The sequence below is a fragment of the Rhipicephalus sanguineus genome, chromosome 6 (genome assembly GCF_013339695.2).
Source record: "Rhipicephalus sanguineus isolate Rsan-2018 chromosome 6, BIME_Rsan_1.4, whole genome shotgun sequence".
In the NCBI taxonomy this organism is placed as follows: domain Eukaryota; kingdom Metazoa; phylum Arthropoda; class Arachnida; order Ixodida; family Ixodidae; genus Rhipicephalus; species Rhipicephalus sanguineus.
The window spans coordinates 145,084,673-145,099,684 of NC_051181.1; the positions used below are offsets into that span (position 1 = coordinate 145,084,673).

At 45.8% G+C, this 15,012-nt stretch overlaps 1 protein-coding gene across 1 annotated transcript in view; it reads left to right on the top strand.

Annotated features, from left to right (window-relative positions):
• The window catches only part of LOC119396652 (cubilin), a 129,528-nt gene that overhangs the window by 88,713 nt on the left and 25,803 nt on the right, over positions 1 to 15,012 (top strand). The window contains exons 4-5 of the mRNA XM_037663942.2: positions 8,558 to 8,765; positions 9,423 to 9,631. Of these exons, the coding sequence (XP_037519870.1) occupies positions 8,558 to 8,765; positions 9,423 to 9,631 (417 nt within the window). The remainder of the gene's footprint in view (positions 1 to 8,557; positions 8,766 to 9,422; positions 9,632 to 15,012) is intronic.

Genomic DNA, 15,012 nt, shown 5'->3' on the forward strand with positions numbered 1-15,012 from the left:
ACAAACACCGCTAACAACTGAAAATGGCGTACAGCGGTGGAAAAGAAGCTACACACAAAAACTTATCTGCGCATGCCTATGCAAGAGGCGATACCTATCAATCCGGCACGCGTGATGGTCTACTTTAGAGACAACTGTTCAGGCGTTTGATTTCTCCTTTATGCAAGTTAATCGACGGTTGGCTGACGCATGCGCTACCACTATTATCGATATGCCAGGCCGCAATCGTTAGACGCGTTTCTTCATTCCCGTGCCTGTACAAAACTGAGCATCCATCGAATTTCGGCGTGCATTTACACTCTCGACAATGTAAAGATAGATTAGATTGTGAGCCTCCGGTTAGGCACCTCTTATATATGTTCCATTAATCTATTGGACTATGTTCTATTGGGCTATTTCTTGTAGGAGTTGTTAGCATAGATATTTTGTTATAAAAGTCGTAACTTCGACTGTACAAATTTGTGTTGTTTCACACTGATTCTTTCGCTTATGTAAGTGCGTGAGCAACAAAACGCAAGAAACAAACACGAATACACGTCGCAAAAAATTTTCGCGCCAACTTTTGTTGTGAAGTACGCACGATCTTGGTGTTCACAGTCATTACAAGCATTATAACTAAAATGAGTATGGAAAAAAACTGTTAAATAGCAATAATGTAGTCATAGTGCGGTCATAGAGCTTAAGCTGCCGTAACATCGGAAAAAACTGTTAAATAGCAATAATGTAGTCATAGCGCGGTCGTAGAGCTTAAGCTGCTGTAACACCGCCAAAGTCATGGTTGTATCATACGCAACGGCAAACAAAACGACGTATGGAATAAAACTTTTGTGTCTCTTTAATCTGCGTTAAAAGATGAACAGGCGGAATAGGTGAATGAAAAGTGTCCTTTATTTCGTTTATTTGTGAATGTTTATCCTCAGATAGAACGATAAGCGGCACGCAACAACGAATCTTGGTTATACCGACGTGTGACCTTTTTTCTCTTCGGAGCCCTTTCTCTGGGAACCCAGAAATATCTGGCGGCGTCATCTTTCGGGGTGGCAGTTTGAGAAAGAAATGCGAAAGAGTATATCCGTCGCCGGTGCGTGCTCGGTGACGCCTTTGCCGACATTCGCGTGCCTCGACTCTCTGCACTGTCACGTAAACGGTGCACCCGGCCTCCCTGCCACGCTATTCACTGACGTCACAAGGAACACATATTCAATCTCCATAACAGCCAACAGGAGAGAAAGCGCTTACATCGGATAGTAGATCGATACCACACACACCGGCCGCGGTGGTCTAGTGTTAATGGTGCTTGACTGCTGACCCGAAGGTCGCGGGATCGAATCCAGGCCGCGGCGGCCGCATTTCGATGGAGGCGATGTGCTAGATTCCCGTGCACTTAGATTTAGATGCACGTTAAAGAACCCCGGGTGGTCGAAATTTCCGAACCCCTCCTTTGCGGCGTGCCTCATAATCATATCGTGGTTTTGGTACGCAAAATCCCGCAACTTATTATTACTGATAACATGCGCGCATAAAGTCAAGTTATTTTACCTATCAGGAGCAACAGATTTTTTTTTTTTGCTTCGAATTGGTCACAACTAAATTTACTGTAGCAGGAGGAGCTTGATTTAGGCGAGTTGGTGTCATGATGGTGACATCGGTTTGTTACCATGTATAAGTATTCATGTTTTTTCAAATACAATTCAGCTGATAGTTTGCGCCTGTCTGTTATAGTGTTCATTTCTTGTCCTCGTATTTTTTGCGCAGCGTTTCTTTTTCATTAAGTAAATAGCTGTTAATGCGACAAAACTAAAATGTTAATGACTTTAAGGAACAACAGGTAGCAATGCTTAAACCGAGTCCGTTCTTTACGAATGTGACTTTCCGCAGCAGCAGCCTGTAGTTATAAATGACGTCATAGCGCTGGACGTGAAAGACGACGGGACGTACGCTAGCCTGGGGGTTGCACGTGCGGCCAGTGAAACAGTTTTTGCGCCGACAGGCGTGGTTACAAAAAGGAATCGCAGGAAACACAAAGCGTTCTCACAGCAAAGCCTATTGTACTGGAAATGTGTGTAGTCAGACATCAGAGTGACGATTTGGACGAGTCGGCAATTTGTAGCGCAGAAACTGCTTCGCAATGCATAACCAACTCGCCTTACCCACTGCTCTGACTGCGTATCATACGTCTCGGTTGGTCGTGAGGTCGAAATTGCACTGCCGCTTGCAACAACGAAAATTGGTACAGGAGTCCTGCCATGCGAAAGCCGGCCTTATTCAAGAATGAACACTCTCAAGGAGGGTGTTTGCGTTAGTTGAGGTAAATGTAATCGAAGTTCTGTATGCATAAATGTCATACATAAGAACCACCTATCGTCCTCTCAGATAAATCAGAAAGCAATGGAAGTGCTTCAACGGTTTTTTTTGTTGTTGTTGTTGTTGTTTTGAAGAAACTAATATTTGTGACGAATATTGAGCGGACTACATTGAAAGTGTGCAGTGCAATTTTACGTGTGCTCTGTTCAAATGAGAACTTTTGAACTTACCAAATGTAGGACTGTATATATGTATAAATGTATTATTTTTGTTTCTTAATATTTTTCTATTCTAATAACCAAGTGAAAAGAGGTAGCCGTCGCAAAGTAATGGGAAAGCAGCTCCTTCATTAATCTTTTTATTTCCATTAAAAAAAAACGCGCGATACGTTTCAATAAAGGTATTAACACTAAGAACGTATGGGGGTGTTCAGGTTGCAAAAGGCTCACCGGCATTCAAGCATCCAGACGTTTCATCGCAAAGTACCGCCACCTGCGCTTCTGGGCCAAAGTATGTGGAATGAATTGCACATTCTTTACACCTTACTACTTGCGCGAATTCTCGCTTTCATTCATCTTAAGGTACTGCGTATGCTTCACCTCATAGCACAACTGTATTTTGGGAAGCTACTGTAGAACGCCAGTATGATCATTACTCTTTCTTTTTTCCCCGTCTACTTATCCTCCCTTCTTGTTTCTATAAGGAAAAGCAACTCAAATGAAAAGGCAGCACGGGGCGTACAAAGCACTCAGGACAGGCGATGCACTTTGCATCGCGCTGCCGTCCCATTTGCGCTGCATTTTCAACCGAACATCAAAGGGCTCGCCAAATTTTACACTATGCACCAAAAAAAAAAAAAAAAAAAAAGAGCCCAGCGACTTAAGGATTCTTCCTGCAGCGGGGATCAAACGTGGCACCGACGCCTTCGGGGTTTAGAGTTTCTCTTCGTTTTCTGATCCACTGCATAACAATGCAGACCCCACTCTGCACAACCCGCGGGCCGGCAAGCCCTGCCGGCGTACAGTAGAATCCCGGGGCGCCGCGCGCTTCATATCTCGTCGCTGTCGCCACCGGCTGACAGACCTACGAGGCTAAAGTTCAAGCGCGCGCCCTCGCGAGCTTCCTCGTGTTTCGCTGCGTCGTCGACGCTGTCGCCCGCGGCGCTCCTGCACCTCCTCCTCTCATCGATCGAATCCGGATCGGGAAAGGAGGTGCAAACCATCCTCTCTGCCGCTGCCCACAGGGCAATTTATTTCTGTTCTGCTTACAATACACAACGGCGGCGCCGCTGCCGACGGTTTTCTTTCTTTCTTTCTTTTTTTTTCCTCTCCGGTTCGCGAACGATGCCGGCGCGAGGAGAGAGGCCGCCTCCGCGACGGAAGACGGACGACACGCACGCCGCCATCGCCGCCGCCGACGTTATTGCGTCCGTTTCGCAACTTGGAGGCCGCACGGCACGCCTTCCTTCCTTCCTTCCTTTCCCTACTCTTTTCCTTCTCTCCCTCTTACTTCCTTCACCCTTTAGTTTGTTCGCTCTACCTTCAACCTCTCTCAACCTAACGCCTCCACTACGTTCCTACATTCCTTTAATCCTTACGTTCCTTCGCCCATTTGATTCCTCTTCATTCGTCCTCTTTACTTGACCGTCTTTCCTGTTGTTTCCCCTTCTTTCCCTCCCCTACCTTCAATTCTTTTCCCCACTTCATTCTTTATCCTTTGTCCTCTCGTTCCTTTCGGTCCTCATTCCTCAATTCCATTTCACAATCCTGTCCTCGGATTGCACTCCCCATCGCCTCCTTTTTTTCCCGATCATCTTCCTTCGCTTCAATCCCTACCTGGCCTCCCTATATATTTGCCGTGCTTCCGTCGCTCCGTTTTCACACTTATTCCCTATTGGCGGTCGCTTCTTATATGTTCTCGCGCTTTTCCTTCCTCACAGTCTTCCTTACTCCTACTTCTTCTCCATCTTTTCGTTCTCCACCATTTCACCTGCTTCCATGCCCTGTATATCGACAGCCGCTCCCACGGTTGCTTTCTTTCTTTCTTTCTCGCCCCCTTTTTCTTATACGTATACACTGCTTGCCGCAGGCGGCCGCCAAACCCGCGATCGCGAATGCCGCGGCCTGGCGAACGAGCCCCGTCTATTGCGTGACCGAGAGTGAGCGCCGCGCGCAGATTACAATGGATGACAGATAGGTCGCCGAGCGCAACGCCCGCCGATCCCGCGGCGTCGTGCCTGCTTGTCGGGCGTCGCGATATTGGACTCCCCAGCTGAAGCTGCTGTGGCGTGTAATGACAGCGCTGGGAGCTTCACTTTTGTTCGCACCATGGCCTATCGAATTGTCGTCTGACTAAAAGGCCTCGTTTATCCTTTCTTTCTCTGCGCGGCGAAAGCAGGGACGAGAAGAAGGCAGGCTAGAAACAAGCCGTGCAGATTCGATTGGTCACAATGTAACCACTCCTGAGTTCCGGCACAGGTGCGCTGGGCTGCGGCGCGAAAAATGTATAGATAGCTCGCACGCGACGTCACGGACGAAGATCTGACCCTACTGGTGTTCCAAGATGGCGACGTTGATGACGTGAACGCTACATAAACACGTTGCGATTAATCTGCCTCAACGTGATAACGAAGCGGCAGGAACTTAACTGGTCACTTTGCATGAATGACAAAAGAACCTGCGTGTGATGTTCTAAGTGCATTAATGTGACATCACAAACTTCGCGTCGCCACATGCTTGTGGTCGAACACTGCGGTTTCAGTGACGTCACTGCGAGCCATCTATAGAGGAGACACGATGCGTTGTTCGAAGCAAAAGTTCAAACTCGAAAACTGCGCGGCTGCCCAGTTTTATGTGCGATAAGTGACAATCGCCTCACCTTATATGTATACTGTGAAATTCGTGTGCTCGAACGGTTCACTTTAAAAAGTTATAACTACATTGCGTTACGCTGCGTAGCATTATACAGCGAACCGGTCGAAAATTTTCGTGTGGTGATAGCAAGCCTCTTTGGACATAGCATGCACACAACACCATTATCACTTAAACACAGAGGGATTAAATTGGCCTAAGCAGCAGCTTCCTTCAGACACAAAAACTGCAACCTTCGGATTATTGTGAGCCGATTGGTCAGGCTTTCTGTCTGCTTGTTTGTCTCATTCGCCTACGCGCGTGCGAAAGCCTCTAACGAGTTAAACGTAAGAAGGTGAGCTTCCGTGACCTACCGTTTGTTTCTTGCGCCTTTATAGAAGCCTAGGGGCGTTGCCACTCTACAAAAGGAACCATTCGATCAATCAGGAACAGCGGCCTGTTAACACGCAACAGAAAGACAATCCGGCCAACGTACAAGTTCAGGACATCACGCGTTCCTCGAAAGAACAGCGCAGGAGAAAGAAGAACGAATCAATGATGCCTAAAGCGATAAAGTAAAAATAATTACAATGCGATAAATCCCGGCCTTTCAGGGATGCATGGTGGAAGGGGGGGTCAGACTGCGCTAAGTAGGTTCCTCCAGCATGTACAAAAACAGCGTGGGACAAGGGGCATTCATCTAAACGGCATAAAGAAAAACGAACACCGCGAGTCTCCTGGCTAGGGACGAGCAAGCGCATGAAATATGCAACGCTTGGGGAAGAGATACGCCGGACGTTCATCAGGAATGCGCATTTGCCGGTGCTAGCCGCCTCACAAGCACCGTCTGTGTTTAGCCTGCTCTAGGGCGATGCCAAGGAGAAAGACGGGTCCCAACGGCTGCGCCCAGTGGCCAGCCGAGTGCGGTCCTGTACACCGTGTTTGCCCGCGTGATTTGCAGCGTGTTGGTGAGATTTTGTCGTTGCTGCTGGTTACCGGATGCACCACGTCACCGCTACGAGGCTCAGGCTGGTAATTGGTCGACAGAAGTAAACGCGACAACGAAATTAGTAGAAAGAAAACAAGATGTAAAAACAGTTACAATGAAAAGGATTAATATAAAATCACTACTTTGTAGCATGAAGCCACAAGCAAATCCATGCGGATTTCTTAAAAAGCAAAATCCTCTTCTTTGAAGAAAAATTCGTTCTGGTCAGTTACAAGTGACCAGGAACCGTTACAAATGAAGTTACAAATAAATAATATGAAAGATTGCCTACTGTAATTCACTAATCAAATAGTGTGCATGCGCATTAGTTGAATCTATCTATCTATCTATCTATCTATCTATCTATCTATCTATCTATCTATCTATCTATCTATCTATCTATCTATCTATCTATCTATCTATCTATCTATCTATCTATCTATCTATCTATCTATCTATCTATCTATCTATCTATCTATCTATCTATCTATCTATCTATCTATCTATCTATCTATCTATCTATCTATCTATCTCTGACCCTTCACTCTCCCTCACTTGCACTAAACACTACATCTTCATCAGAGCACCCATCAAACGTCTCGGAGGTCTACTCAAAAACAAATCAATGGAAATTCCGAATCTCCACCACGGAACATTCGTTTGTCTCAAGAATGCCTCTGTGCTCATAAGTTCAAGGTCCTCCCTGTTAGCGAAAATGACTGCACGGCTTCAGTTTCGTGCGTTTTCTTGTATTTCCCCTTCGAACATTACCTCAGACACGAGACATCGAGGGTAATTGCGTAGAGGACTTCCCTGCAGTTACATGGAGGAAGTCTCCTTTGCCACTCTAGTTACACGAGCGTTTCTTTTTTCTTTTATCGAGCAGCAACATGATGTGCAGCGCAGTGCCCCTGCAGGAGATCGTGTAGACACGCACCGGGAGAATGTGGTAATTGTGCGCCGTTGCCCGGACAGCTTCCGGGGAACGCGGGCTCCTTTTATGGGGATATTAACGGCACTTTCGCGGCTGCGTGGGGCATGGCGACACGAGAATCCCGTCTGACTTCGTCCTCGTAACTATTCTCGTCATTCTATGTGCTACTTTCTTTCTGTGTATCGTCGCTTGCAGTGTCTTGCAACTGTACGGACACGTGTGTTCCGTGTTGCAACCGTGGTTGCAACATAGATCTACATCCAATGAGACCTCGTGGCACTCGAGATGTTTTCAGCGTAAGAATCTTCGAGTTATTTAATGTCACGTACAATGGCGTTTGCATTCACTGCCATTGTTAGGAGCGCTGCGTAAGTAGGTATAAACAATTATAGCTGCTCATGGAGCATGTATTGGACCATAGACCCATGGCCAATTAAGCAAGAACGACAACAAGAGAGTAGGGGACCAGGCAAGCGCTATGCACGACTCTGTGAACGCACAGCAAATTGGGGAAGTCGGTAAGTGTGGCATTTTTGGCGTATGTGTGCGGCACAACACAGACGAGCGACATAGAAATGACGACACGAGCGTTGGACTGACAACTGAACGTTTATTGCATTGACACGCCGTATTTAACACTTAGGCCACGTGATGCGTAGCAGATAAGCAAGAGCATCGGGGAATCATTGCATTCAGAAATTCTGTTTTTTTTTTTTTATGCAGCGAAATGGATGTTGGGCTAACACCCAAGGCCGTATCCATGCGCATGTGATGTGTCTCGACTCTCTCTCGGGTTGTTTGATTTCCAATTTATTGTGATGCTGTACATGGCTAGGCGAAACCAGAAATTTGTCAGTCCTAAGTGCGCGAGAACTTCTCCAGTGGCAATAACCATTGGACAAATAAAGTTTATTCCTATCTTATCCTATCCTATCCTATCCTATCCTATCCTATCCTATCCTATCCTATCCTATCCTATCCTATAGTGCGTACGTACCACAAAAATTGGGCGAGCTCCACTACTCACCACTGATCCACTAAAAATGAAGTCGTCCGAGGTAAAAAAACGTGCGTTCCACAGAAATTGGACATTTCCCTCTACTCACTACGCGTCCATTAAAAATGAAGAAGGGACCAGAGTGATAAACACCGGGGCCGTAAGTTTCAGCCTCGCTTGTTATCCATCTGTACGGAACGCTTTGGCGGTGATTTTTTAAATAGCGCGGCTGTTTGGTTAAACAGGCGGTCGCGCTGGCAGTTCCTGCAATGTGCGGCCAGATTCTAGCTAGTTAAATTCCTGACAGCAGCACAGTGCTATCTAAGAATGCCTTTTTGTTTCGTCTCACTTGTGTTTCCGTCAACGTTAAAATAAACCGGCTCGCCACATAGCTAACGCCTCGTCTCAATTACAAATACCAGTCTTACAAGTATTTCAACGTGCGTGTTTGCTCTCTCCGTTTCCCGGGCAACCCTTGCTTGCAGCGCGCTTCCTGATTGGCAAGCCGGAGCCCAACTCGGTTTGCAGCTTCACCATCTACGGCGACCAGAAGCGCGAGGGCGACTTCTTCTCCCCCACCTACCCGGGCGTGTACCCCAAGAACCTGCAGTGTCGCTACCGATTCCTGGGCAGCCGCGGACAGCGCGTGCGCCTAGAGTTCCTGGACTTCGACCTCTTCTACGGTGGCTCTCAGTGAGTCTGAACACTCCTGCACGTCGCGGTGACTCCGGTACCTCGTACTTGAAGTAGGAAAGTTTCACACAAATAACGTCAAGTTCACGAACAGTATACACACATACTGCGAACGCATAGTTTCGTTTTGTGTATAATTGTAGTCACGCTACCTACCACCAAGCGGGCTCAAGATGCAGACAGGAGGTCTGTAGCCTCCTTTTACCCTGTCGCGCGTGTAATTATATTATTGTCTGAAATGATGAATGAATTAGCATACCGAATCACTGAAAGATGTGAATAAGAGGTTAATGGGAATAAATATAAGGTGGGCGCCCACTGAAATTATGTTTTCAAGGTCATAGCGGCTAAAAGCAGTTGGTAGGTGTCAAAGTGTTCATAACAAGAAATGGGCAAGCGGAATGGTATCGCTTGCCGTTAAATAAGCCACATTCATATTGGCACATTACAAGTAATCGTTGATTAAACACGAATTCGGTATTCCCACTCATGTTGTTTACGACTGTACAGTACAATTGGGGTCACGAAACGCGCTGTCAGCAACATATATGAGCAGAAGTTTTTGGGTATAGTATCGTGTCTGTAGCGGCTGTGTCCCTCCAACGACCTGTAGGAACTCGCATACTGCAGAGTAAGGTCAACTGTCTTCTCGTGCAGTTGTCCTTTCGACTACGTGAAGATATACGACGGCAACTCTAGCGAGGACACGCTGATCGGCACCTACTGCGGACAGCAGCGCAACCTTGTCGTGTACTCGTCGGCCTCCAACCTCTACGTCAAGTTCACCACGCTGCGACGCATGGCCGACAGCCAGAACAGGGGCTTCGCCGGATGGTTCGAGTTCGGCGAGAAGTTCGTCAACCTCGGTGAGACCACTCGTTCTTTTACGCTAAGATGGAGGAAACTAAAGAAAAACTAAAGAACTATATGGCCACCTTACCATTCAATTTATTCGAATTCTCCTTATGTGCTTATACAAACTAACGTTCAAGATTAAACAGCCGGGCTCCCTATGCGCACCACATGTAACGCTGGGGAAGGCTTAAAACACGTCCTGTGTGATTGTTCCCGTTACAACGCAGAGCGATAGAAACTGAAGGCAGCACTGAATTGACAACGCGGCTTGAGCTTGGAGCTGCGGCACTTCCTCGGCCCGCGGCAAAGCAGCGCCTGTGCGATGCGCACTACAAAAGCGCTGTTGGCGTTATTGAGGACTAAACACCTTAAAGAAACTTTATGAATAGCTATTTTGTGTATATGTGTGCGCGTGACTGTATGTGTTATTTGTGTGCACATGCTATCATTGTATATACCATTGTCAACACCCAGCTGGATAGCAAGTCAGGTGATGAACCAAGCTAACATCTCTGGGATAATCATTAAGAATTTTTATCTATCTATCTATCTATCTATCTATCTATCTATCTATCTATCTATCTATCTATCTATCTATCTATCTATCTATCTATCTATCTATCTATCTATCTATCTATCTATCTATCTATCTATCTATCTATCTATCTATCTATCTATCTATCTATCTATCTATCTATCTATCTATCTATCTATCTATCTATCTATCTATCTATCTATCTATCTATCTATCTATCTATCTATGTAATCATGGGAGTGTTAATCAGCACCACTTGGAGTCATAGCGGCGAATGCGGAGCACTTTTTTTGTGTGTGTGCGTGATGGCGTTACGTAGCACGCGACTATTTACGACCTGGCGGCTGAGCAACAAACCCTTGTATGCTACCTAAAGGTATGAAGACTACCGGGTCGGGACCCTCGCTATGCAATAAACGAAAGAGGGACGAATCGAGGGGCTCGTAATTTTTAGACACAACCAAATGAAGCTGCAACCTATGAACCCACAACCTTTGCATAATCGGGATGATATGGGTTCAATCCCCAACTGGCGGCAATTTCTTTTTTTCTTCATCCATTTTCCTTTCTTTTTATTTTATAATTACTATCACACTTCATACACATACTACGAATAACACCCACTATGCTTTCCTCGGCTTTAGTGTATTTTGCCTTCATATAATTCCTTCTCAAAAAAGCACACGAGTTCCTTCACTGCCTTGTGGACCTCTGACTTGTGGTACAGTCCCGCACACCTCAGTGAAGTCACTGTCTTCTTTTTCCCTCCCTTTCTCTCTCTCTCTCTCTTATATTTCCATTCCCTTTCCCCAATTTCCCTAGTGTAGGGTAGCCAATCGTAAGTTTTTCCCTTCTTTCCTTGCATATATTGTGTTCAGAAAGCTTAGCTTACGCACGAGGGTCAAAACAAGCCTACGCACAACCGCGCGCACACGCATGCAAACAAACACACACACACACACACACACACACACACACACACACACACGCACGCACGCACGCACGCTCGCTCCCTCCCTCCCTCCCTCCCTCCCTCCCTCCCTCCCTCCGTCCCTCCCTCCCTCTCTCGCTCGCTCGCTCGCTCGCTCACTCACTCACTCACTCACTCACTCACTCACTCACTCACTCACTCACTCACTCACTCACTCACTCACGCGATCCCTCGATCGCTTGCCTGCCTACCTGATTGCTGTTCTGTTCACTCACGCACTCGAAGTTTCAGCAGAAGCGAGTGCCCTTCTCTGATGAATCCGCGCTCGATAAACACGACACGCATGCTCCGCACGAACAGCGCTCCGGGGAATCAACGTTCAATAATTGCGAAGAACCGGAAACGAAGATAATATAAAGAACAAGACCTGCAGAAACGGCGAGAAAGCCCGCTGGAGGGCACACATGGAATCAATCACTAAGTGGTAGAGACGGCTGTTTAATGTTTGAGCTGGGCTCACCCCTTGGCGGCCGTGTTTTTCTCGGAGGCAGAACTTCCTTCGGCATGAGGGGGACATGTTGAATTTGCGAGCGAAGCGCAAGTCATTACTGATGCTCTTTTCTAGCCGCCCTGTAGCTCTTGGAAGCGCGGCTCTCATGCTACATTAGTCGTCAAAATCTCGCAAAAATAAAACGAACAAAATTTGTGTTTTTTAAATCCATTGATTCTTATTAACTCGTATCTGGTGGGTTCTAATTGGTTTGCTACGGGGAGTCTGAGGCTTATATGACCTCTGATACTCCAATTCTCTACGTTCTGCAAAAAAGGAAACAAGTCGCTGTGTCTTCATAAGTTTATGCCGACGTCTGCTAAGTTCCACATACTATTTAAAGGTACAAATTAATTAGACTGTGTTCTAAGGCAGCCACAGATTTAACGTTGCTACGTTCAGAAAGCTTTATTGAGCCCATGTGGCTAAAGTACGAAAAAAGAAAAGGCTTTGAAATTTGTGACATCAGTGTGAAATTCAAGTGCTAAAGTTCCGGCGCGAAATTAAAAAGAAAAGTCATTTTCGTTTTCATTTTATCTTCTTATAATAAACCTACAATGGCGAAGTTAATGACAATGCAGTTCTGAAATAACAATTTGTCACTCGGAGCTGACTTACTGTTTCACTTTCTTGTCCCGTTAAAAAAGCACGCTGAGATCAATGAGGAGCTCGAGCCGTGTTTGGTGTGGCGTACGTTCGGAGTATTTTATTGGCACGAAGCACAAGATACAGCCAGGAAATTTGGTAGATACCGATCTATTTCAACAGCGCAGGCGTACTGCCGTCCCATTGCGACAGCAAATATTGCGTAAGAGCGAAGAATTCGGTGACATAGCGGGCACAGCAGATTGATTCAATAATATCAGAAGCATCAAGGCAGAAGCCAGCGTGCTACAAAGCCCGAAAAATAGGTCAACGAAAATAGATTGCGTAAAAAAAGTCATAGAAAAAGTGAATGAAAAGATGATTACACGGTCGTTTTACAGCGATGAAATAAAAGTAAAAAATATACTTTTTTTTACGCTAACTCACTGCCCGTCATAGACGTTTGCCCCAATAACGCTTCTTTCTTCGAAAGAAAAAAAAAATAAAGAAAGAATGGAAGGATGAAATAAAGTAAACCGGGACGTTTCGACGTAGCTCCAAAATCAAGAAAAACTTTGAGAATTCGGGCAACTAAGAAATGGTTGATTGGAAATTTCCACTTCCGCGAGCAGGTTCTCCCCAAGGAATACGACAGTTGGGGATTTAGGGAAATTAACGTCGTTCAATGAAACAGACTGCGTTTCCATTCATCGCCCTCTCTTCTACCATTTATGAAACCGTGAAAGTAAGATCGACCCTATTCCTTCACACTGAGGTATGGGGGAGAATACATCCTGACAATAATGCATTCGCCTAAGACGACTTGAAGGCCATAGCCTTCTTGTTCTTCGTATTTTCTTCTTCTTCTTCTTCTTCTTCTTCTCAGACAAAATTATTGATCCATCCCCCCTCCCCCGCTGGCTTTCTGCACCTAACGTGGTTTTGCATTGCCTCCAGGATCGGAGGCATCGCAGTTTTTTGCAGCACTGCCTCCGAGACAAGCCCACGTTTTACCTATAGACTATGTCGTGTGATGACGTCATCGTGTGACGTCACGGTGACGTCATGATAACGTTATGTCTTGGCCTCATCTAAGGCTTTCGCCTTAAAACTCTCGAATAACGACAGACATCTTTGCGTATTCAAACACCTTCATCGTCGTCGTCGTAGTAGTAGTAGTAGTAGTAGTAGTAGTAGTAGTAGTAGTAGTAGTAGTAGTAGTAGTAGTAGTAGTAGTAGTAGTAGTAGTAGTAAAAACATTTATTGCCTATATAACGTTTCTGGGCAAGTGAGTGCTGCGATCGTGTGATCTACTCTGAACATCTTCGTATTCAAACACATTTGCGTATTCAAACATATTTAAACATCGTTGCACGCGCAAAAGCCACCGTAAGCGGAACACGCTTGGCGAAAGACTTGGCGAGCTATTTCTGAGTCGAGTGGAAGCAGCTCGCAGGGAGACATGCATAAAATGGCGCACATATAAAGGCGCTCCTTGGGCTCTTTCCCTGTGCGCCGTTTCTCCTCGAGTGAAGAACTATCCGGCCCAAACGCGTACGCTGCAGGAGCTATTTCCGGATGTGTGTCTCTTGTCTTAACCAACCCAGCTACAGAACTCAAGTCCCACTAAAGACGGTCAGGTAATCAGTCCTTACTGTTAATCACGTCTTGTAAAATCATATGCTTGTTGCTTCGGGGTAAAACGTTAATCATAAAAGATAAAAGTAAATAATGTTAAAGCTTCGTTTCTCTAACCTTTTGAAACATGGGGATGTGGGGCTAGTCAAGCTGTTTCTAATGCAGCCTGCTTTCCCCGTCCTAACCACTTACCGTGAAACTTTACACGTACGTGGTTAGCAAGCCCAAACTCAAACCCAGGCACCAGTGTATTAGTATGACGTCACAGATTTGAAAGTATTTTTGCTTAAGGGTCGTTGTGAGGCTGTGTAAAAAATTCTGAACTTTGCTAAGGTCACGCTTCTATCCTTTTATGATGCAATGCCCAATGTTAGTTGCCGATAAAAGTTACCTAAGCCCTAGAAGAAGACATAAAAATGAATGACGTCACTGTGAGCTGGTGCGTGAAGTGCAAGATGGCGTCATCCCCGGTATTTTCTATTCGCACGTTTTCTGCATTGCCGGACCACTTCTTACGCTAATAGTAGGTTTTTCATTACATTATAAGACGGTGATTTATTATTACAGCTGAAATTATTTTTCTATTCAATGTCGCTCTATACTTCCTTAGTGTGTGTAGAGGTACTACAGTCGCTTCGGTAATGTTACGCAGGCTCCTGTACTGGCTGGGAACAAAATTATATTCATTAATCACGCTAATTACCATAAACACTTAGCTGTCATAATCGAAGCGTTCCCGGTGCTTTTTAAAGCTCTACGCACTCAGTGCGCAAGACACCGAGATATTATGAAATAAAAAAAGTATTGTGAAACACCGACGCCCTCCGCTACAAATTGGAATAAATGACCAGTCATGCAGGTCATGGAAGCGGCAGCACTATTTCTTAATTCCATTTTCTTTTCTTTCTTTTTTCACGTTCCATTATTTTCTTTTTTCTTTATTACCTTTCTTTCTTTCGTGCTGAGGGCTTCCGCAGCCGTTGCGGGGGAAAGGAACTTTTGCGCAGTACCTTCAACGCAGCCGCTTGCGTAATCAAAACGAGCCGCAGCCAAATCCCATTTCATTGGCGGTCATGCAAGCCCGGCGGTCGTTGGTTTCTTACGCGCAATGTAATTTCCTCTGCGGTTGCAACCATTAGGGAGCTACAAAAAG